At 33.9% G+C, this 25,143-nt stretch overlaps 2 protein-coding genes across 5 annotated transcripts in view; both read left to right on the forward strand.

The window, feature by feature from the left end:
• LOC127847336 (sterile alpha motif domain-containing protein 9-like) overlaps positions 1-25,143 on the forward strand; it is an 87,517-nt gene that overhangs the window by 2,182 nt on the left and 60,192 nt on the right. The window contains exons 2-7 of one of the 4 annotated variants that reach the window (XM_052379159.1): positions 3,780-4,542; positions 4,777-5,082; positions 5,370-5,574; positions 5,856-5,896; positions 6,207-6,862; positions 7,070-9,594. The exons of 1 other annotated variant lie outside the window; for it this stretch is intronic. In XM_052379159.1, the coding sequence (XP_052235119.1) occupies positions 4,473-4,542; positions 4,777-5,082; positions 5,370-5,574; positions 5,856-5,896; positions 6,207-6,862; positions 7,070-9,592 (3,801 nt within the window). In that variant the 5' untranslated portion in view covers positions 3,780-4,472 and the 3' untranslated portion in view covers positions 9,593-9,594. 2 more of the 4 variants (XM_052379160.1, XM_052379165.1) reach the window with 2 other exon arrangements.
• Positions 9,594-17,472, forward strand: LOC127847338 (uncharacterized). Its single transcript, XM_052379170.1, has 5 exons — positions 9,594-10,753; positions 10,943-11,081; positions 11,764-11,859; positions 12,338-12,523; positions 13,627-17,472. Exons 1-5 carry the CDS (start codon positions 9,692-9,694, stop codon positions 13,665-13,667), a joined length of 1,524 nt encoding a protein of 507 aa, XP_052235130.1. The 5' UTR covers positions 9,594-9,691; the 3' UTR covers positions 13,668-17,472.

A 25,143-nucleotide genomic window follows, 5' to 3' on the forward strand; every position in this document is an offset into this window, starting at 1 on the left:
GACTTTCGACGTCATGGTACGTCATATAAACACTAAGTACTGGTCCTACCCAGGAAACAGTTTGTTTCATCAAATGTCTCAATTCAACTTGACAGCTTGCCAAAGCGGTTGCATTTATCATACAGTACACTGATTTAACATAATCAAAATCATGTGATGTGTCAAATCAAATTTGATTGACAAATTTGACAGGATTTTTTTTTTAATCCAATACCACTGACTTCATCAGAAGAATGATTTCTACTGTTGGGAAACGTTAACACCGCTAATTGTCTTCTTATTTATTATCAATGTATAATTATGTTTAACAGCATAACAACATACTTGTTTCACAATTAAGATATTTAATAAATGCAGGTATCTTGCAGGTTTCTAATTTTCTTTCGCAAACTATTGTTGTACAGTTTAAATTTTGTCGCCACTAAAAAACTAGCCATTTTGTAGCAATTCTTAAATCACAGTCTTAACTGCATACACTTAGCTCTATAGTTACACTTTGAATGCAAATATTAGAATGCATCATGTTATATAATCCATATTTTTAATTTAAACATTCAAATGACACATAACACAGTACATATATAAAAAGGTATGTGGTATTGTCTGGAGATACAAAACACTTTACATCATATTTTTGCACATAAATAGTTACAAAATAAGTAATACTAAAACACTGTCATCAACCTACAGTACAAGAATATTTACGTATATGAAATTACAAAGTGGTGTTATTGTATTACCTTTTACAAAATTAACAATGCTGGTTTTGTACTAGCCATAAAACATTTATCATGGATTAACAAGTAACAACCAATTTATTAATTACACAATAGAAAGGAAATCATATTAATTGCATTATGCATTTACTAAACAAGCTATTTGCTACTGTTTAGAATTACATTATCTTACTAAAAATGATCACAACAGGAACTTAGTGCTTTTACATACTTGTGGTAAGTTTTTTATTACTAGTTTGACATTTATTGGCAGACACTTGTCGATATACAGACTAAATTTCAAATTGTTAATTTAACAACCCTTTGACATTGTTTGCACATCTGATCCAATTATACCATAGCTGATTTTTGTTTATAGATAGGCAGATATAGACTTTTCAAAGTTCTATAAAAGTTCACACATATTCCATCCAAGTAAACCAACCAAATAAAGATCACCACAGATAATAGCTGTGTGTATAGCTTGGGCATTTTGATAGTTCAGGAATCCCTCCTTTGTTTATTTCTGTAAACCAAAACTGTCAGTTTTGCTGGATAGAATGGATTGTGTGATGCCCAGCTCTTGCCTTGGCCGAACAGCTTCTAAAAACGGAAAACCAAAAAATATCTTAAAGTCACACATCTTATTTGGCATAGTAAATTTAAGTATAAATAAGAAACATATTTTATCAATGCCATTTAGAATATATCTGGGGGTAACAAGGTAGAAATCCGTCTTTTTTGCGCTTTAAAAAAATTGCATTTGTCGAAATGGACGTATACGTCTAGAAATCCTACTTTCAGTTTTAAAAGCGGTTCCGTTTGAAAAATAGTTAATTACTGGCCAACTAGGCTATATATTTAATTTTATCTTTGCCAATTAGAATATATCTGGTGGTTACAAGGTTGTAATCCATCTTTTTTGCGCTTTAAAACTTAAAAATAATCGCGTTTGTCGAAATGAAAGTATACCTATAGAAATCCTACTTTCGGTTTTAAAAGCGTACCTACCATTTGAAAAATAATAAATAACTTGCTAACTAGGCTATATATTTAATGACAATTTTGCACACTTTCAAATTGCATCTTTATTTATTGATTTACATGTATTTCGTTGCAAGGTGTGTGGCTTTAAAATTTGATCAATAATGCAGACAATTTATAAATGTCTAATTTTTTGTTGATTTCGAATCAGGAAGATTTTTACGTTAGATTGTGGTACGAAATTCCAACTGTATCGGATTTTGTGGTTTTAGGCCTAAACTTATTATAGTGATATGTAACCTTTCGGCATATCGGTAAAGTGCGGGCAGACGAGGTGTAAATGCGTTACAAATTAAAGATAAAAGACTAAAAAGTTAGATCGGAATATCTTTAAATTTTGTGAATAAATGTGTTTCTGGTGGATAACAACGACAACGTACCAGAATATTGCTCATGATCACACGTAAAACTTCTTTCTGAGAGCGAATGGAAAATCATTGCGTACTCACCGGTCTTACTGACAATAACGTAGTCACGTCACCATCTATGTATAGAATGAATGAAAAATGCGTCACATATTCTGACAAATAAACAGTAGGGTGTCGTTATTGAAATACCGCGAGAATACTAGAAGAATAGAGATGCCAACTATAATCTTTAAAACAAATAATTTTTTAACAAGCGTTTGTGATTTGTCAGGATAATAATAACAATAAGATATCGAAAAGATCAAAGCAAATGAATTCGACAGAAATCTGAGATTCGGCAATATATTTAAGACGGGTTATGTTCACGTAAATTGTGTTTGGTAAAGACTGTCGCTATATGTAGTGAACCAGTCTTCGGCTTATACCCACTGAAGATGAGTATTCAGGGGAGATAATTGAGTAATGACTTAATTCTGGAACGGTATCGAAGAAAAACAAATAATGCGAGAATATTTAGTGCGATTCGCTACCCAATTATGATGTCATTGATATATTTTTTCCTGAGGTATGTATTTACATGTGATTTAGCATATGTCAAAGTGATTTTGATTTGTTCAAGGTCATAAATAGCATCGCGAAAATATATGTCGCGTGGCAATGTTTTTTGAGACGCATCCCTATGTGGTATTCTTATGTAATTTTATGTCTAAATTTCCATATGTATGAACGGTCAACGCCCGCTTCGCGGGCTTTTGCCCGTGTTATGTGTAATAGTGTAATAATTTTAACTGCAAGTAAATGTACATGTTTATATTAATAATTATCTATTTATGTTACACAAGTCATTTAATTTGACAAGCAAAGTTGCTAGTTTAGTGTATGTGGAGACAATGAAGATCATATTACGTGATCTTTATTTTAAAACGAAGGCATAGACATCGTTGTTAGTTCAAATATCTTGATAAGCCTACCTTTAAATAGCGTGTAAACATGCATACATTTAGAAAAGATAACGTCAAACAGTCTGAATTGTTTTGCCAAATGCAATAACAGTAGGCTTACATATCGATTAACTTAACAAAGGAAATGTTGATATCGAGTTTAAGTGTTTCGTAAAGGCAACATAGATATTTTCTGAAAATAAATTTTATAAATACATTAACGCTGTCCTTCACGTTTCTGAAATGTAATGGAATATGATGGACTATGTATGTGAATAAGTAACTCTCTATGTTATTGCGGTTATCAAATAAACTACACATTGTCTTCGAGTGCGTACTTCAACAGTTTTACCTCAGTCTGTGTAGTGCATTACAATGAAGTAGATACTGAAAGTACTTGAATTAATCAGTGTTAATGGGTACATTTTAAAAACATATAATCACAGTGAATTCAAGAAGTTCAATTCGCGGAAGGGCAATATTCGTTTGATATGCCTACTTTTTAAAAATGAATTATTAATGCCGTTTATAAAAAGAGTTTTACGGTTAATGTGTTGTAACGTGTCGCAAGGGTTTTGTCGCTATGTTGTTATATATAACGGTGAAGAAAAACACACTATACATGCTCATAAATAAGATCATTAACATTTATATGTGATAAGAGCATATTCATGCTCAAATTGACAACAAGTTTAAACCTTCTTTTTCAGGTCATGTTGCCTTTTAATATCGACTTTAATGTTTGACATACGAATCGTCGAATCTGCTATTTCGTTAGTTATTGGAAAAAGATTGTGTATTTAATTCATAGTGCAACCAAAATCCACATATATGAAACAAAATGAATAGTTGCCTTAAAATAACAAGAGTCATCAAAAATTTAATTATAAAAAGGGCTGTGTAACACAACACATGCTATCATGGAAGAAACACGTAATTTTCACAGACTTGTCGAGTTACACTTCCATTGTTGTATATTTGCACTCAGGAAATATTTAGAATGGGAATTATCGAACAGTGGGTTCACTTTACACTCTTTCCTAAAACAGAACGACATGCTAACTTGGGTAAAAACCGCGAAATTGTTCAAGGAACAAGAAGCAGTGCTTTCAAATCAAAATGTGACATATGACAAGCTCGATATAACGCTTGCAACTCGACTGATTCTTGAAAAGTGTTAACCCCAAGACGCCAATATTCTCCAAGCTGTAAAGGACCTTCGAAAATCACGCAACAATATAGTTCATGCCACTGATTCAAAAATACAAGGGAATGTACAGTTCAACGAAGCATGTAGTGCGATATTCACGATAGCTGCGGTCTTGAGCCCAGATGTGAAAAAAGCTATCAACTTAAGAATCAGCGACATACTGAAAAGAGAGATTTTTCGGACATGCATCAATATGGAAAAAATAATGTTGAATGGAGAATATTTTATGATAAAATTAGTTGAAGCAAGTGATGATGAATCAGGTATACTATATTTAAATAGCCAAGCAATAATTATCGTGTAATGTTTATTTTCCCACAATTGTTAAAATCTTTGTTTTGAAGACGTTTTTATTTTTCGGTAAATCGCTACACGTTTCAGCAGCTAAATACAAAACATTCGTTTTTATAAGATACGACATTTTCTAAAAACATTGTTGACATAGGTAATGTATTACCTTCACACGATGTGCTTATAGTATATAACTTATTTTACAGAGAGTCAAAGTGGTAGGATAACACTAATAAAGTTTAACATGACGAAATGGATACGCCAGTTGTCTAGAATGCCAAATATAAGTATATTTCTGAAAAGATTAAAACACGAAAATGTTATTACCGAGGCACATATGTCGGATATAGAAAACGAATATAGTTACGGAAGTCAAATGGAGAAGCTGATATTGATCATACAGCAAAGTGCAGATAGTACTTCAATATACCGATTCTGTAAGGAGCTTCGGAACATGCACCCACAGTTAGCAGATCTTCTTGAAAACAAAAACACAGATGGGAAAGAAACAGGTACATTATGTTATCAAGTTTCAGGGTAATCATTTACTTATATACTGAGTGTCCACAATCGTTATGGTCGTACTTTTTACTTGCCCCTTGTATAAACATTAAAATTAACATTATATCAGCGCTTTTTGAAACATATATGCTTGAATGTTTTGACCATTGCTCTTTAGAATAAAAACCATATTATACACGGACAATCGATAATATTATATTCATTAATATTACGAACTCTTTAGACATGGCTGTTTGTAACGGAACATGAACTCATTTACAATCATTCTTGCTTTAAGATGAATACTTGCGGAACGTCGAGCAAGAATTCGTATTAGAATTTCTTCGGAACACATTGATAGAATGTCTCAACTGTCACATTCCTTGTGACGAAATACACATTGCTTTAGAAGAAGACCTCCATGGCCATGTTGAATTTTCAGCACTGAAAACATATTTCCCACAGATATTTTCGAACAGTACATTCGTTGAAGGAGACAAAAGGTTTGTTTGTGTAAAACAAAACAGCAAACTGTTATACAAGCATAACTAAGCAAATTGAACGTTCATGGACATAAGCAACTTGAACGCTCATGGACATTGGCTATTTCCGATAAAGCTCTTAAAGTGTAATTACTTTTGTGTTAAATTATACTGCTTCACGTCATATCCAATAGAAATAGATATGTATTCGTCACACAATGTTCATTAAATATTATTGATTTGTCATTACGTAAAAACACACAATAATGTGCATGTTAATTATATGTTAAATTGTCTGATAGCTTTAGAGACGTCACGTGGAAGTCACCGCCTCACAAAGAAGGTAAATAAATCTGATTTTGATGTTACATAAGCCACAGTATTAATATGGCTTGAAGTTGTATTATATCAATTCCCTTTCTCCTTATGGTACGCAAAAGGATAGTTATCATTTATTTACACATAAAACAAAAATTGGATTTTTATTATATATTTTTTTATTTGGTATTGGATAAATCTTTTTAACTTGCATTAAAAGTGTAATGAAATCGGTACAGTGCTGCAAATAAAAGTCTTGAAAACTAATAATTGTTCATGTTAATCTAAAATTTATTATGATAAATTAAGCTGTTATGTCGTGTATATTTGTATAGCAAACGAAAAGGTCGACATGCTATCAATGACATTGGACGATTTTTCCACACACATCGGAGACATTATGGGACAAGAAATAAAACCAGAATTACGAGATTGTTTTCAGAAAGCAATATATGAAGAAGCCATAACTGCGAACATATTTGAAGAAATGAAATCTTCCCAACTGAAAGAAGTGTTTGCTGAATATTTAGGAAGCATCAACTATGGAAAAGGAATGGAACATGTACTTAAAAAACTTCAACAAGAAATCAGAGAAAATAAATTGCGATCAGGAATTAAAACAAACATTAGACTACAACAGCTACGTGAGTTTGATCAGCCTAGCAATAATTTGGCATATTACCAAGGTGCGATTGTTAAACCACAGACAGGCAATTTGTTGGTTCCGGTTCATGAATTTCGTACTTTGATTGCTCCTAACAAACACTGGATTGCAAAAGAAACTCTGCGTTTTCTCGCTGCCTGTATGAATTCACGCAAGAACGGAACTATGCACTTTGGAATTAGGCGGGATGGCGACGGATGTGGGACTATTGAAGGCATAGGCATGTTTAACTCGAAAGAGGTTGACGAGGAAATATCAAAGTGTATAAAAAAATGTTTCTATGGCGAGCATTTACCTTTCGTAATGTCCTGTATTCGCGAGATGCAGGTTATAGTTTAAACCTATTTATTTTAGCTCGATTGCGTCGAAAGCCTTAGGCTTATATAAACGCTCTCGAGTCCGTTTCCTGGGCCTAGAACCAGTACTTGGTGTCTTTGGGGGAGATCTAAAGAACGCTCCCACGGTGGGGATCGAACCCGTGACCTCCCGGTCGCAAGGCGGACACCATATCCATTACACCACGGCGACCTTGAGGTTATAAGCGTCCGCGACTGTGAACATGTGGTTTATGAAATAGATGTCATACCGTCGTCATTATATTCCATAAAGGAGATCATTCCGTTAAGATTTCCACCGAAAGGACCACACGTTGAAGTTATATTTATTTATGAGCATCATAGTCTGTGTGAAATTGCTATGGGTTCGCCTATTTTATCTGACATAGAGAAGATATGCACACTGCGATTGCAAGAAAGAGGTATTATTGAAAGCAAGGTAAACGGATGCCTCATCGACACATCTGAATTAAGAACTACCCTCATTTCAACTCTGACAGGAAAAGATAGCAAGTATATTACAGATGAATACATCCCAATTATTGTAAGTGGAAACATGAATGGTCATGTAGGAGTTCGAAATGACATTGGTATGGCAACAGCGTTTTCTTCCGCAAAGTTTGTTCTTGACTTTGATGCATCTCCTGATCTAAGGAAAAGTGTCGAAAACGACAAATCTTTGTTTACTGTAAAGACGGCAGAGGATTGTTTAGATAAGTCCCAAATCGAAAACTCAAGTAACCCAGTTTGGATTTATTGTAACGGCAATACAGAGATTTCACAACCTAGGATGAATTTGAAAGCCTGGACAAAATCAAGACTCGCCGGAGTAAAATGTTGTTTGGACACAATACGAATGTCCATTCCCAAAGGCAGAGCACGTATACTTTTTCTTTTGTATTGCGAGTTGACGGACCGAGAGCCTTTGTTTGATTTAGCAAGAGATATGTTGGCATCCGCTTTTCAGGACGAATGTATTATAGTGACACAAAGTGCTGATAACTGCAAAGAGCTCAGAAATGACGTTGCTAGACGTGTTGGTGACAACGAAATGGACAGGTGTATTCTTATTGGCCCTGACTGGAAATTCCTGTCCGATGTCGTACGGTCGGTATTTCGGCCGACTTCAAATGATGTTTGCAAACTACCAAGTAGCTCCCAGGCAATAGTTGTTGAAATGACAAGCAGAGAACGCACTGATCTTAAACTTACCGACATTGACATTGTAAGCGGTGAAGAATGTGTAATTGAAGCTGAGAGGATGAGCGAAAAAGAGCTGCAAGAAAATGAACATGAACATCAAAGAAGATTTTACAAAGGAAGTGGTACATCGTGGTGGAATTTTTATTACCATGATCATGTTGGAAAACGTAACTGCTATAAAAGACATTTAGGCAAAGTAAACAAAATTCTTAAGTCCAAGAGGGGTGAGCAGTTTCTTGAAACACACGAAATTAAACATCACCCAGGCGCTGGAGGAAGTACATTAGGAATGCATCTTATTTGGCACTTAAGTCAATTTAAAGAAACTCCTGAAAATGCTTTCAGATGTTGTGTGGTAAAACAAATTTCTGAAAATACTTCATTACAGATCGACCGAGTTCGAAACTTTAAGGATGTTGAAAACGCAAAGCCAATAATAATTCTTGTTGATAACAAAAGTGAAGATGCTGTCATCCTTCTGCGATCAAAATTACATGAGTTGGCTTATAAAACAGGAACACCAGGAAAGCTATTTGGCCTTATTATATTGATAAGTAGGTGTCCGATTGCAAAAGATAAAAATCAACTTGCCGATGATCACATTTTAACGCATTCTTTGAAAGGAAAGGAAATTGTATGGTTTGACAAAAAATACAAGGAATTAGAAGACAAAACTGGCATAGACGTGAAAACTTTAATTGCTTTCAATGTAATGAGAAATTCATTTGATGAAAAGTACATCATGGAACTGACAACAAACATTTTGAAAGATGTGACAGATCTTGAGAAAGAGGTTTTAACAAACTTAGCATTAATTTCCTCATACGAAAATGATCATCCGATTCCTCAAAGTGTTTTTGATAAAATGATGAATAAACCACAAGAAATAGACAATTTAATTAAGGTACCGTTTGGTATAGCACATACACGTAAAGAATTACAAATGTTGACTTTTAATAGAACCGTTTGGAACATGAATGTGTCTGTTGCAATGGATCTGCTTATAGCCAGGCGAGTAAGTGATCAAAATATAGGAGGAATTTCGATTATTTCACAACCGCTGGCAAGAGCGATAGTTTTGTCTCTCATGCTAGAAAGGAACCAACGATTGGAAGACATTGTCAATTCTATTTTAGATTTATTGGGCCAGCATGCACATGAAGCGAATCCAATGTCAAAAATCTTCGTTAAAATCGTCTGTAGTCTCTTCAAAACAAGACAAATAGAAGAAATCGATAATAGAGAAACGAGACTGAAATTTTCTGATCTTGTGTTTGATTTAGAAAAACAGGAAACAGAAAGTCCGAGACAAACAGTGTTACATACCATGAGCAGGTGTTTTGATATAACAAAAGATGCAATGGTAGGGCAACAGCTGGCAAGGTATAATATATACATCAAAGAATTTGCTGAAGCAGAAAAGGCAATTCAGAGATCATTGGCAATCAAACCTGACAACTCCTATCTTCTTGACACATACGGGCAGATATTCAAAGCACATATGGAACATGTACTATAAACAAGAGAACCAATTGATAACGAAAAAGCCTCTCAAATCATTGAATTGGCCTTTTTGGCAGTAGACAAGTTCAAGGATGGACAAAAGGCGGCAATAACAATGGAAGGTGAGACGAATATGATTTGTTTTCACATGGAAGTGAAAACAGCAATAACTTTGCTAGAACAGTTTCAAAAGTTTGAATGTTGTAAAGAACGCTTTCCGCTGTGTAATTTCCTTCAGCAAAAAGAGGATAAAATTAATGAGTCACCTTTCTTTAAGTTACTACAGCAATGCCCCAAGCTTGAACATTTGAGATGTGGTAGCGTGTGGCAACAACATTTGGAACAATCACTGCGCTCACTTGAAGAAAATAACTATCAGGTTAAACGATTTCTGTACACGGTAACGCATAATGATGAAACACTTTTATTAAGACTGAGGGATCGATACGAACGCTTTTACGGAGAACAAATTGATAAGTATCAGTTTACATTTGGTCTAGGTTTGAAACCACTCATGAATGCTATGCAGTCGAAAGAAACTAAACACAGAGTGGCACTAGACAAACGTGTCGTAGAAGCCAAACAGAACTTGGTGGACAAAGTTTTAAAACAGAAGCCTGATATTCGAGATCTACTTGTTTACGTTGGATACAGCATCATCACGTTCAGCAATAGATCTCGGACATCAAAACGCCCAGCATGTAGTGGGGGAGATTATATAACTTTGCTTAAATGCAGTACCATGTTATTATCTTTACAAAGGGAAATGCAGTTACACAGAAAGTATCTTGAATCATACTTATACTTTGCAATGCTACATTGGCCACTGCAGCAAAGGATTCAGACAGCATCGGATAGCCTTGTGAGCGGGGATGTTTATGAGGAAGTAATGAAAGAGTGGGATACAGAGTACGACAAGAACCATTTCATTAAAAAGACGGAACAATCGCGACTTAAGAAGCCGAAGAACTACTATGCGTTAGGAAAGGGGGTTGCGGGGAAAGACATTGTTGACTTGGAATCAATTAAAAAAGAATGGAGGGATCGAAAGAAGACGAATGGTAGAACACTACCGCCGGTGTTTAGGGATTTTTTTTGGATGGAACCGTTTGTGGAAGACGAATTACAGAGGCTACAAGGGGTAGTTGATGGAAATGGTCGACTTATTTCACACACGGTATTAAATAGACATGTTCGATAATGCAAATGTTGTGGATTTATAAATCACACTATACCTTAATACAAATGCAACACCAGTTGTTAATATGTTATAAGTTAATATGTAGTGAGACAAACAATGAAATTAAAAATACCCTCATCAATAAACGAAATGTATTGCTTTAAATGATACATTTGTTCTTTCAAGGCCGCGTATTCCAATAAACGACAGCACACGTTCAAAATAAAAACGTACTACCCATGTGACGGATTTTGCAATAGACAGGTGACTTTCGTCCTTGGATTTTCCTGGAAGGGCCCGACTTCCTTCGACGTCAGGCCAATAGGTGACCAATACTGGGTCGATCCCTTTTTATCTCAACTTGTGTACTTATTGGCTCCGCCCTTTGGCTTAATTTCTCCGTATATGTATTTAGTGAAACAAATCAAAATCTTCTCATCTAAAAGCGTAAGGCTTAGTGGTAAGGTGTTTGGCATGTAACACTGTATGGTGCAATCGTAGCAAGTTTGTTGTAATAATGCCTCTGAAGTCGAAATTGGCTCCGCCCTTGAGGGTACCATTTTTTTCTTACATGTATAAAATCTTCTCTTAACCTTAAGGCCAAGCGGTTTGGTTTTACCTAGCAAAGTCTTATCGTCCTCTGTAAAGTTAGTTTCGGTCATGCATCTGGGTCAAAATTGGGCATTCTGCCTTGTGGATTACTTGTTAAGTTAATTGTTTAGTAACGACGTTTAATGGTCCCATATCAATTGAACTTTTTTCCCTAATATATATATGGCGAACAATAACAATCAATATAATCTTAGCTATAAAACTGTGTGAGAGACTAGTAATTTGGTCTGTTTGATGATGTAGATGTGAGCTACAACGCTTGTTCACAATATGCCCATGGAATAGAAAGTGACCATGCCGCAGGGAATCTTATGTTTTTTATTTGAAAAGTACTATACAAATCGTCTTTTTATTTTACATAATTTAAATATGTATATTATCATTGCGGTTTCCAGAATCATCATGTTCTGCTGATAACAATGATTGGTCGGATTCTCTATCGCCTGGCTTAGTGTCCGCAAACGCACAAACAGTGTCTAAAGATGTATCAAGTACGTATAAGAATCGTCAACTGTGAATGCAACAGTCAGTTTTTAAAGGTTTCTTATTTAAAACTATTTCAGGGTTCTTGTACAACGTTGGATATTATTTTTAAACATCTCGACTCATTAAATCTAGACCATGTTTTCATCGATCGATCTTTGAACGAGCTTCGGCAATAATTCTGGTCGATATGTTTTAATTTGTAACCAAGAACCAGCATAAGTACACATTTATTTTAACCGTTACTGTATTGTTCTATGACGGGTTTAATGTCAATTCCTACGTGGTGATCAATTTCTTGTAATGCTAGTACATTAACGTAACTTTCCATTTAGTTAAGGTGTATGACAAAGCAATCCTCTACCCTGTAATTATGCACGTTGTTTTTTCTTTCATCTGTATATATTTGATTTATGATTTTGAAAAATATGTATGTAAGTACAAGGGAATGATACAATTCTGGGACCATCTACATTTCAACTATAGATTCCGATCACACACAGCAAGATAGCTTTGCAAATCAAACGAGAGGGACCATATGTGATCGAGACCAACCTCCTGTCAGAGATGTTTTATCGCAACCAGACGTACGAGCATCAGCCGAATCAGATGTTACAGCTTCCGGATGCACCATGACGGCGTCAAGTAATACAAATGAACAACACGCATCTGGTAAGCTGATTTCTATTTTGATTCTTTGTGTCAAAATATAAGTTTAATAATAGTAGGCACTGTTTCAGTTAATTGTCGATGTTGTTTGGTTTAGAAATAATTCATTTATGTCATAGGGATACCACTCCTCGAGGATTAAGTATGTATCCAATTGTACCTTACCAAGGAATTTGCGCCCTTAGAACACCTCGTGCTTTTTGTATCCCCGACTCCTTCAGCTTTCATCTTTGTCGGTTGATATACTTTAAAACTTGTGGATACTTTTCAAAAACCAAACAAATATGTTTTATGTAGAGGGGATATAATAATTTATTGCCATTTTTAGTGGTGTATGCTCGTGTATGTACCATTTACATTCTACAATTAAGATCTACGACATATTAAGAACGTACCCATATAGTTTGTGGCATTTTGACTTATTGTGACGTTTGAACATTTATGTATAGTGGAGAAAATCGGAACGTATCATTGTGTTTGTATGGTCATTTTTATTTACGTGAAACTCGAAGCTCAAAAACTGTTCTGTTTTCGTTGCACTGCTGATTGAAAATAGCCATTGCTCATACCAAGAATATTCGTTAATTTGATTACACATTTTGTTTCTTTAGTTAGCATTGAAATGTGTAGTTACTTTATACTTGTTCATGAAAAACTTACTTTCATGTGTAAAGTTTTATTATGAAAATTTACCAAATTATGATGGACTATGTTAAATCCGCCTGTTGTAGGAATTGTATGTGTTTTGCGGTTTATGTGTGTTGTGTGATATTATAACTTATTTAACATAATGTCAAAAATTGAATGCCATGCTAATACTTGTGTTTGAGTAATGAAACAGCTCATCTGACGAAAAAAACATAGATCGATTGACGAACTTTTATAATTTAAAAGTCCAAAAGTAACGTTTATTTGATGTGATTTTTGTTTCGCTACAAATATTCAAACGGCACAATTTGTAGATTCCCACGACAATTGTTTGTTATTCCTGATACATACTCCGTCTTGCATCAAGAAAATTTTAACAATTATTGAAAGGGCTCATAAATGCAAACATACACGCAATAATCCATGAATGCTGTTGTAATACACAGGGTGTGTTTCAGGGTCACACAAGCGAAGAAAAAGGAAGAACAAGATGAAATAATTTTAAATGTCCGAGTTCCTTATTGCGAAAATTACATATGTATTATTAGTTTTGAACAGATCTTGATGTGTGAAGATGTTTTAATTATGACGTCATCCTAATCAAAGTGTCGATGACGACTTCGAAGTGTGTCGATGTCATAATTATTACGTTATCGTAATCAAATTGTACATTATTTGTTCCTTTTCTGTCTTTTTTATACAGAGTGGCTCGTTTAATTTGCTTACTCTATTACTTATGTTATACTTTATTTTAATATTCTTTTTGTAAACACGCTCTTTTTCTGTAAAATGTACGTGTATTTTATTTAGTTTTGTGTTCGTTATCGTCAAACTGTGTTGCTTTATCGTTTCCTCAGAGAAATGCTTACTCATGTTTTAACTTGTCAATTTACTTGACAACTTACTTACACTATAAATTACTTTCTTAAACTTATAGTCATTATCTATTCATGAGTGTAACTTTAAACGATATTTTGATAATTTGATTTCTAAGAACGTTATTGAGATGTGTTTTATACAACATAAAATGGTATTGTTTATTTTATGTCATCGTTTTAGGGATATTATATAATAATGTAATGAAAAACACCCCGCGAGTAAAAGTGCCGTGTAACCAGATCAAAGATCAATGTCACTCTTAGCAAGCAAAGGTCAATATGGGTAGGATGCAGCTTGCTCAGACTGTAACTACATGTATATTATGCAACTTTAAATAATTTTTAACAAATGATCACCATGTAAATACAACATGATGCGTAACTTGTTTCCAAAGCTCAAACCACCAGGGTCACACTTCTAGGTCAAATATACAATTTATATATTGCTGGGATTCAAACCGAATCTCCGTTCAAAGTGTAAGGTCTCACTTCCATGGCATATGTCAAATATAGGAATGACACATCTGTTCTATGCTCTAATTTAATCATTTTCAGCAGATTTAAGAATAGCTTGCCATGATCGAAATTTCTGAGTGTAGCCTTATGTAGCCCGTAACATTAGGAAACTAGAGCAACAGCTTGATAAAACAACATTATTTTAAAGTAACATAAGTACCCCAAATCAAAGCACACAAAAAACAACAAAAAGAGCATTTTGTATCTTGTTTAATCTATGTTACCAGACCACATCTAGCGTTGAAATTTTTGCTATTGCTTTAAGGGGTATTGATTGTTTAAGTGTTAACTTATTTTTTTGCGAACAGTGTACGAAATATCCGTTGATTTTGAGTGTTTATGGGCTTTTAAAATAGTTACTAGCATTCTTGGCAACGGGCTAAACATGTTTTCAGCAGCCATTCATTTGCTTTTTCATAGAGCTTAACATGCAAAAACAAAGGATTTGCATTACATGTATTTGATGATTTGTACACAATATTTGCTACATTTTTTATGAAACAGTTTATGTAAGTGTGTGTGTTCTATTTAATTCACAATGCACTATTTAGTGTTTGTGTTTATATGTCTGCGGACATAACGTTAAAATAAACTACGATGTTAATATGTAGGTTTGTATGAATGGGCAAATGTCGTGAACCCAATGTAATATTGACTCAATTATAATTGTTATTGATTTTATTGAATATCAATATAATATGGCATTTGAAAATATCTTCATGTAAGGCAAGTAAATAAATTGGCGAAATATCATCTTAACACAGGCGCATCATTGTTCTGTATATACAGTTTGTTTATTGAAAAAACAGCACTTTTAAAAATAAAAACGTGTGTCAGATTGTGTGTGCCCGCGCAAATGTTTGTTTGTGCGTGGTTGTGTTGTTGTAGTTAAAATGATACGTTAAATATTGTATTTTATAAGTGATAGTTATGTTGTTAATAGAACAGTAAAATCGCTTAAACAATCTTCAGTAAAATAACCTATTTAATATGCACACATGCCTATGTATGTTGTCCTAGAAATATGTAACGTATTTATATTATGTTATAGTTGTTGTTTATTACTTCGGCATAGCTGTAATAACAACCGTATTGATATATACACCAAAAACATTTTTATTTTTCAGTCGCGGGATATAGTAATTTTTTTATTTTTATGGCTGCATATTTTTATGTAGCTTATTAATAATCATTTGTGAACATAAAATGAGGTTTTAAATATGTATACTTTCCTGCTGTCTGTACGACGATTTTATCAGCTGACGGACTTGCCTGTGAAAGTGTTTGCCTCACCAAATCAAATGTATCTCTTTCTTTAAACATTATTCTACAGTTAGACTGATGCAGTCGTTTCTTTTAAATATTGATGTTATCCCATTTTATGTTTATTTGAATGTACTTATTTTCACGAACTATTTCAAGAAAGTAGGCAAGGTTAAAGGATAGGAACTCCGAGCTTAAAAACTGCTTAAATTTCGTTGATTTATTTGACTCTTTAACCGTGTTGCATCGACATTTCACATCCTAGATATGGCAAGAAAATGTAATGGTGTAAAGTGAGCAAGATTTGCCTACCTACATATTTCCTATGTTTTATTAGTATATTTTTAGGGGCTATACTATTCTTCTATAAAGTACGCGTTTGAAGTTAATATTGTAAATGAAATAACTTTTTGGATCGCGACTTTCAGACAGTCAATACACTAGTTCTAAATTTTTTCCTTATATTATAATAATTCTCTTCAAAATTATATATTTTATTTCGTATATTAAACAAACATTTATGTTTATTATACGATTCAAGTACATTTGTCAACAATATGGTAAACGTAGATATTAAAACCTTTTTAATATTTGTAAGAACGATTGAACGCTCAACTGGAATATTTGTGAATGGCACTAACATACGAAAGAGCTGGTTTGTCATAAATTGAAATTCGCATCAATCCGAAAATAAATTATTATTTAGGGCTTTTTTAATTAAGACATTCTATACAGACACTGTCAATTTATTGCATTGTGAAATGTGTAGATTAAACAGACGACAGAAATGTGTTAAAACACCCTTCTATTTATTATTATGCCCCCCTTCGAAGAAGAGGGGGTCTATTGCTTTGCTCATGTCGGTAGGTCGGTCGGTCCGTCCACCAGGTGGTTTCCGGATGATAACTCAAGAACGCTTGGGGCTAGGATCATGAAACTTCATAGGTACATTGATCATGACTCGCAGATGACCCCTTTTGATTTTGAGGTCACTAGGTCAAAGGTCAAGGTCACAGGTGAAGGTCACAGTTACTGGAAATAGGCATTATAAATTTATAAGGATTTAGCATGGTTCAAACAAGGGAAAATACTACGGTTTATGCATGTTCTTTTTATTACAGATTTGCCTCCCTTTAATTCATTCATTTACTATATAGCCTTGCATCATGCATAGATTAGTGTACAAGTAGTACTGCTTTGTACTTTGTTAAATATTATATGTTAAAGAATAAAAGAAACATTAAATGGGTGGATTTGGTCAGCTGTATCGGGAGGAGGAGGCTGAATATGTCCTGAAATAAGTCAGTGAAAACCAAGATTTGGTCAGGGACAAGTCAGTGAAAAGTCAGGGAATTTTATTTGATCAGGTGGGTGGCAACCCTGATAAACTACATAGCAACTTCATATTTTGCTTACTGGGGGGCATTGTATTTCTGAAAGAAATCTTGTTTAGCTATGTGCTTTTTGTTCACGGCTGTAAATATAATCTTATGATTAGTCACTTCAGATTGATGACTGTCTACTGATTTTGAGTTATCTAACTTGAAAGAATAAATGTTGTTGAGCTTCACATAAAATTTACATGCAATCAATCAATATTTACTGTTTTCTATGTTTAATGTTTATTTTAATTAATTGATAAACGTATTGTTTGTTGTTATTAAATTTGCAAAGTTTATTTAAAATACGATAATACCTTTTTAGGATTTTTTTCCGTCATACATGCAAGAAAAAATAATACTCTTTCTAATATAACATGCCGCAATTTAATATATAAAGTTTGAGCGTATTAGAAAATGCAACTGAAGAAAAAACATTAATCCACGGTAATGGTAAAAATCAACACGGAAGAAAAGACACTACAGTCCAATCATCATCTGTACATGTGTAAGTGTCCGTCAGATTGTCGTAGATACGTCGAAATACTCCGAATCAAAGTCGTCACATTCCAGAAAGTCATACATGCCTACCGAACGTTCGGGTAGCAGCTTACTTGCATTCTTTTCCTTTGGTGGAGGTTTATAGTTCTCATATTTAAATCCCAATTTAACGTTACCATAGTTTTCAGTAATGAAACTGTCACTGTCATCATTGCAAATTGTATCCGATGACCTTGTTTACCTTGAACGTGTTGACCCTGACTCTAGAGATCCCAAACGACGTCTTGTTGGCAGAAGAACAATATTCCGATCTTGACATGCGTATGATATTGGTACATGCATGACTTTGTCTCTTTGTTCATACTCTGCAAATGATTTCAATGGTGGATCGAAATGACCATTATATGCTTCATAAGCACGAGTTTCTCTGATAACACTATTTGTTTGCTGACTAGCTTCGTCGCTTCTGTTCTTTACATGTTGAGTAAGTTGAGTTCATTTCCCAATCATTATTCTGCGGTATTGGCTTGGGTTTGATTTTGTTATTGTAATTCTTGATTGAAGGCTTTTGTTCTGCCTTGGAAGCAATTGGCAAGTTATCAAGTTTACATTTATTAAATGTAATAAACCCTGTACCTGTTTGACCTTTGGTCAACACTAAGGCTCTATAAAATATAAAGAAGTGAAACTCCAGCTGCTGGAGCAGTATTGTATTTTCATTAAAAACAATTAGTTGGTCCTTTATTTAAGGCAAGTGACCGATTGCCCAAACAGTACAAAACAGCACGATACAGCACAATACAAACCAACATAAACACAAAATATGAATAAAGCTGGGGTCACCGCCTTGGAACGGTCAATGCAAGGCATTGGGGGTTTAAACCTGGTTATAGAGCGCTCAACCTCACACTTGGCCCAGCAATATTCATAATACATTTAAGTGTAAATAAAATTTAACGTCATAGCATTGTAACTCAAATTAAACAATAATAAAAGGGAATTAAAACGCATTCAATTTAATTACTATTTAATTACTCAATTGCATTGAAGATACAAGAGTAACAGAATTACAACTTTTTGACGAACGATCAAATAAAACTATTAACAATTGTCAACTACATTCCTTCTTTATAGAAAAGATTTGAGAATATAGAATCATAGAGTTAATATCTCAGATAATCATCGCGCAAATATAGGAAGAAGCAGCAATAATGGGTGTAAAAATTCCATATTACATAGCTTGGTTGTTTATGTGACTGCTAAACAAATTAAAAATAATTAAATCAAACAAGAAACGCCTATCAGAGAGAAAATATAAATAAAATGGAACGTTATAAACCCAATGACCTATGCATGTAGATTACAACTGGGAAAGTCGGTCGTATGACGTCACAAAAATCCATAATGACATAATGACGTGAACAAATTCCAAGGGCAGTACTAAATAAAAATAGTAATGGGGCTGTGCTACTAATAAAACAAGTTTAGGTGATTTAATATTAAGAAGCAAATGAATAAAAATGGTAATTCCATTAAAGCTACATTATTGGAATCAAACAGTATATAGGTGTTTTGACAACTGAAGACAGAAATGATTTGATGTACGATTTGAGTCCAAATGTAGTTTACATGCAGATTTGTTCATACGACACAATGACACAATTTTATTCAACAGTGAAACATGCCTATAATGTAGTATTCATGCAGATTTGTTCATACGACACAATGACACAATTTTATTCAACAGTGAAAAATGCCTATAATATCACTAATGATTCCAAATTTTAAGGGAAGAAAGATATAGTGAATCTAAAACCATCAGACACGTGTTTTTAAGTACATAAGCATCGTATCCTTTTGATAAAAACAAGTTAATTACATTGAAAAGTTTAATATGAACATTTGGTTTAACATATTTTAATTTGCGGACACGCTTCAAAACATCTCCGTAAAATGATGGATGGGAGATTCCATTATTTAAATGCCATTTTAAAGAAACATTATATTTTGAAATTAAATCACCATACTTAGAGTAAAATCTAGCAAATTTATTTCTTAGGTTATGATACAAAAAGCCTTGTTTTAGCAATTTTTTAGTTAATATTAGATTACGATCATTAAAATCTTTAATACACGAACATGCTCTGGCATAACGTACCAACTGCGAAATGTAAATACCATAGGAAGGTCCTTTAGGGATGTTGCCATCTAGAAACGGAAAATTCACAATTTCAAAGTTAAAATCGTCCCGTTTGTCCTATAAACTAGTTTTGATCAAATTATTATTTATAGTTAGATGTAAGTCTAAATACGCAGCGTGTGTATTGGATATACACGATCGATTTAAGACTAGTTCTTTTGGGTAGATTTTGTGAATATATTGTTCAAATAATGGATTATCTAAATTAAGTATGTCATCAATGTACCTACTAGTAATGTTAAAACAATTATTCAAATCTATTTGCTTAGTTTTTGATAATTCTAACATAAATTCGCTTTCATAACAATATAAAAAAAGGTCAGCTATAAGTGGCGCACAATTAGTACCCATAGGAACGCCAATAATTTGTTTAAATATTTTACCATTAAATTCAACAAACAAGTTATCTAAAAGAAAAGTTAGTGCTGCACAAAAGTCAAGACCAGTCCAAATGATGTAATTATCTAATATCTGATTAGTAAAAAAAAGCTGTTTTAGTGTTTAAAGCTAGATACAAACATTTCTCTCTAGCAAAAGTTTTTTCAATCAAAGAAACAAGTTTGGATTTTATTAAAGCGTAAGGAAGCGTTGTATATGGTGTCGAAAAATCATAAGTACTTACCTGTGACACCTTATATTTTTTATTTTCAATTTTATCAATAACTTCTAAGGTGTTTTTTATTAACCAAAATAGGTTAATATTACTATTTTCATAAACTTAATTACAAAATTCAGCTATATGATATCTAATAGCACTCAATGCATATGTAAGATACGCTGATAATTGTTTGGTGGTACAAGACACTGAATTAGCGATAAAACGACTTTTATATGGCGTCTTATGTAATTTAGGTATCCAGTAAAGTGATGGCAATTTCTTATCAGTAATATTGACTATTACATTTAACTTTATGCATTGGGCAATATGGTCGGTAATAATATCATTAGGTTGCTTATTGTACTCACAATATGATGTAGTTTGTTAAAGTTCTTGTGAAATAGTTTGAACATAAAACACTCGTCATATTATGATAACATTATTAGCAGCCTTATCAGCAGGAGCTAAGACGAATTTAGATTTTAAGTCTTCAAGCAATTTACAGAGATTTTGTTTATTAAATTTAGGTGAATGTGGTAGGGTCAAAGGATGTGTATCATAAAAACATATTTTATTCATGGCCATACTACATATTTTTGTTTTCCAATCATTGAGTGCATTAATTTCAGCATTTTCCTTCCTGCACCATTAAGTGCAATAATCATGTAAGGATGTTACGATATTCTTAATGCAGTCATCAAAATCAACAGGTATAGGCAGTCTGTACTTAGGGCCTCTGCGTAGCAAATTTCTAAGGTTTTTATTTTGAATGAAATTAAGGTCCCCAGTAATAACATGTCCAACTGGACCATATATATATTTAGAACTAGTACAGTCACATAATGTAGGACAATTTCTTATTACATTTATATCTGTGGAATTAGAATTATAATTAAAAACGATACTTCTTACAGGTTTACTATATTTGTAGCAAATAAGTGGTGATTCAGTATTGCGGAAATAAGGGGGAATCAACCGACGTACATTTTTATCATTGAATATTTTAGGAAGGTCAATTAAATCAAGACCTTTGTTACAAAACTCAATTTTGATACGATTTCTAGTTTTGTTAAGTACATTTTGAATAAAAGGTTTAAGATAGTAGTCAGTGAAAGATTCAATAATACAAGCACATTCATATAGAGGGTCAGATTGAAGTAAATAAGTTTACATTCCTTATCAATATGCGCCAACGAAGAAACAGAAAGAGAGCAAAGTGCACTTAGTAATTTATGTTTACCCCCATTTTGTAATACTGTGTAGCAATCATTTAAAGAAAGCAGACGTTTAAAGGGGCCTTTTCACAGATTTTGGCATTTTTTAACTTATTCATAAAATGCTTTATATTGATAAATGTAAACATTGGATCGTAAAAGCTCCAGTAAAAAATCAAGAATAAAATTAAAAAAAGGATAAGAATATTGCCCGGAGCAGGTTTCGAACCAGTGACCCCTGGAGTCCTGCCAGAGTCCTGAAGTAAAAACGCTTTAGCCTACTGAGCTATTCCGCCAAGTACACATACTTGTCGTATTTTATACCTTATATAAGCAATCTCCGTAGTTTCACAAAATTTAACGACAAAAACAGAACTCTCCAAATTATTCAATCGTTTCGCGTTGCAACGCTTTATAATTTTTAGGTTTTAAAATCGTCAAAAGATGCATATAATGGCTATATTAGACCATGGTAAATGTTCAGTATTACTGTTTCCTCACAAATATCATAACTAAAACGAAAATTTGCGAATCTGAAACAACTTTTTTCAATTTTGTCAATTTACCAAAGCGTGAAAAGATCCCTTTAAATTTACGCCTTAAGTTACCATTTTTCCTAATGCCATGTGAACGTTTATTTCTTAGACGTTTACTAAACAGAGAAAATGAATTAATCGAAGCATGATTTGTTAAAACATATTAACATAATGCAAGGACTTTTTATCATTTTTGTCACGTTTATTAGTCCCCTACCGCTCTGTGTGTCCGTGAGTATGTGAGTCTGTCACACCTTCTGGATCCTGCGATAAATTTAAAAGTTCTTCATATTTTTTCATGAAACCTGAAAAATGGATAGATGGAAAAATGGAGATTATGTACGTCATTTTATTTTTGTTCCTATGTCAAGAATTCTGGTTGCTATGGCAAGAAATATATATTAAAAATCTGAAAATGCTGGAGTTTCACTGATAGGGGACTTTTATTGCTTGGCAATAGTCTTGTTCTTCCAAGTGTTCTAATCAACCAAGCCTTTAACAACTTTTTGTTTGTTTTCCTTAGTTGGTTTCCTTTCATTGTTCTTTCAATGAAAAATAATAAGTACACGGGTAACTTGAGACTCCAAATGATTTGCTGCAGACTAAGTCGTATAACCAACACAAGTGAGGTTATTGTGCAAACATTTCTTTGTATCAGTTCTAAGTGAAATCTGCCCGTAGCTTTATCAAGAATATCTGCATGATTATTATCAGCTTCAAGATTCAGTTTATCAACGGTTTAATTATGTATCGCCGACGTCGTATGTACTTCCGCCGTGATTTCTATACACTCTGGATTGTCAAATATCGCAGAATCATGTCATATCGGGTCCCTATGTTTTCTGTAGAGATTAGGTTAAGGCCTCTGGGCATTTCTTCCTTTTGCTCTTGCTCAATATTCAACACATTTACCTACGTTGTTATATTGGTATCTTCTTTATCTGTGATTTATACACCTGGTATTTTCACATCATCATGAGGGTTTGGATCCCCGTGGTTTCTGTATTGATTTATATATGGTCTTGGAGTATAACATTTTCAGCACTATAAATATTTGCATAAGTAACTTCTACTGGCACTTCAGGCTCGTTTCCTAACACATCACCTTCTGCTGGATCTTGGTACTTACTGTTTGCCTTTAAATGAGGTCGTTTGTCCATATATTGTTTACTAGTATTAGTAATTTGTTGAAGGTCTATTATCGCTAGCAAATCAGTTTCCGTATCCGATTTCTGTATGGGTTAGTGTAAGGTCTTGGAATGTGTTGTGGTTTATCACCTTATGAATTTGTATCGGCTACGATGAAGCCGGTACTGGAACCACCTCCACTGAAATCGTGTATGACCTTTCTCTATTAACAGATTGACCTGAAAAGGAACTTTGATGTGCAGAATAAAAGTATGCAGTATTTAATTTAAAATGATAGCAGGAGAAGCAAAGAAACTACATGTATTTAATTGATAGTTTGTAACCAAATCACGTTGGTTACCTATTGGACCAAACAATCATATGCAGATTATCCTTTGTTGTTAAAAAATGTGACCAACTCTGGCAATCATAGAAGTTCATTTCCACGTTATGCCCTATCTGTTGTGTATGGTTTGAAGTTGCAGAAGTTACTCGGACGTTTTGCTGAGACTGAGCTTTACGTTCGCGTTTTTGCGCATGGCTGTTAAGACATAGTTATCCTAGAATGGTCTATTTATTAGGATAACAAAATTATTCGAATATTCGATTGAATGGTCAGTATTCGAATAACAAAATTAATATTCGCATATTCGCATTAATGTTTCAAACGTAATTGCCCTAATATTTAATGACCTGCGAGCCGCTTACTAAAAAGCACCCGAAATCACTTGGGAGTAACATGTTTTACGTAACGTCCTTCGTGTCAAACTGATAACGCGGCCCGTATCAGTGTTGCTTGCGCAATGCAATATACACGCTCTAAGAAAGGCCCCGAACTGTTATTTGTCAATGGGGTGCCAATTAACGGTTTGAATTGACTGGTGAATAATAATAAAGTTTCTGTGATCACAGTATGAACAGCAATAAAAATGTGTTAATTACTCAAATTGCGAAATGCAATATACACACTCTAAGAAAGGGCCCGAACTGTTGTTTTTCAATTAGGTGCCAATTAAAGGCTTGAATTGACTTGCGAATAATAATTTGTGAATTACTCAAATTTAACAAATGATATAAATTCAAATATCATAAAGGGATCATAATTCAAATCATAAAATGCCACCAGCCACTTTCCTCGCATCGCCATAGTAGCAACGTTAATAAACAGCCTTGTACTTAGCAAACGGATATAACTTTCAAAACAATGGACTTTAACACAGAGCAAGGTAAAATCAATCCAGTCGTTTTATGCCAATATTCGAATATTCGATTGAATGGATTTGCGAACATTCGAATACCGATTAAGGTATTCGTTGCCTACTATTTATAGAGGTGTTTGATGTGTATTTTCTAAGTAACTCCGGAGGAAGTTTCCCTTTTTTTATTCGCATACTTGAGGCCCATTGCATTTGATTGGCTCCTTTTACTACCCCTGCTCGATGCAGACCTAAGTCTTATGCTGCCCATCAACCCATTCTGCCTCGAATTTCTCACAACACCTGCACTGGCTCTTGCCTGTGCAAATTTGTTGACCTCCCCTTTTCTTGTTAGTTCTCTTCAGTATGAATTAATTGATAACCTCCTATTTCGATTTCGTGCTCGTCTTTTTAGTAAAACTGGCTTCCGTCATATCGAATTTCACCTCTCAACGACGGCCTCTTCTCAAGCCTCTTCTTACGCTACCGCTTGGAGAGGGGTTCGTTCCCTTGAAACCCTTATTCAGTTGTAAACTTTGCATTTGAATTGGTATTCGTTTCCATGT

The sequence above is a fragment of the Dreissena polymorpha genome, chromosome 10, assembly GCF_020536995.1.
Source record: "Dreissena polymorpha isolate Duluth1 chromosome 10, UMN_Dpol_1.0, whole genome shotgun sequence".
In the NCBI taxonomy this organism is placed as follows: domain Eukaryota; kingdom Metazoa; phylum Mollusca; class Bivalvia; order Myida; family Dreissenidae; genus Dreissena; species Dreissena polymorpha.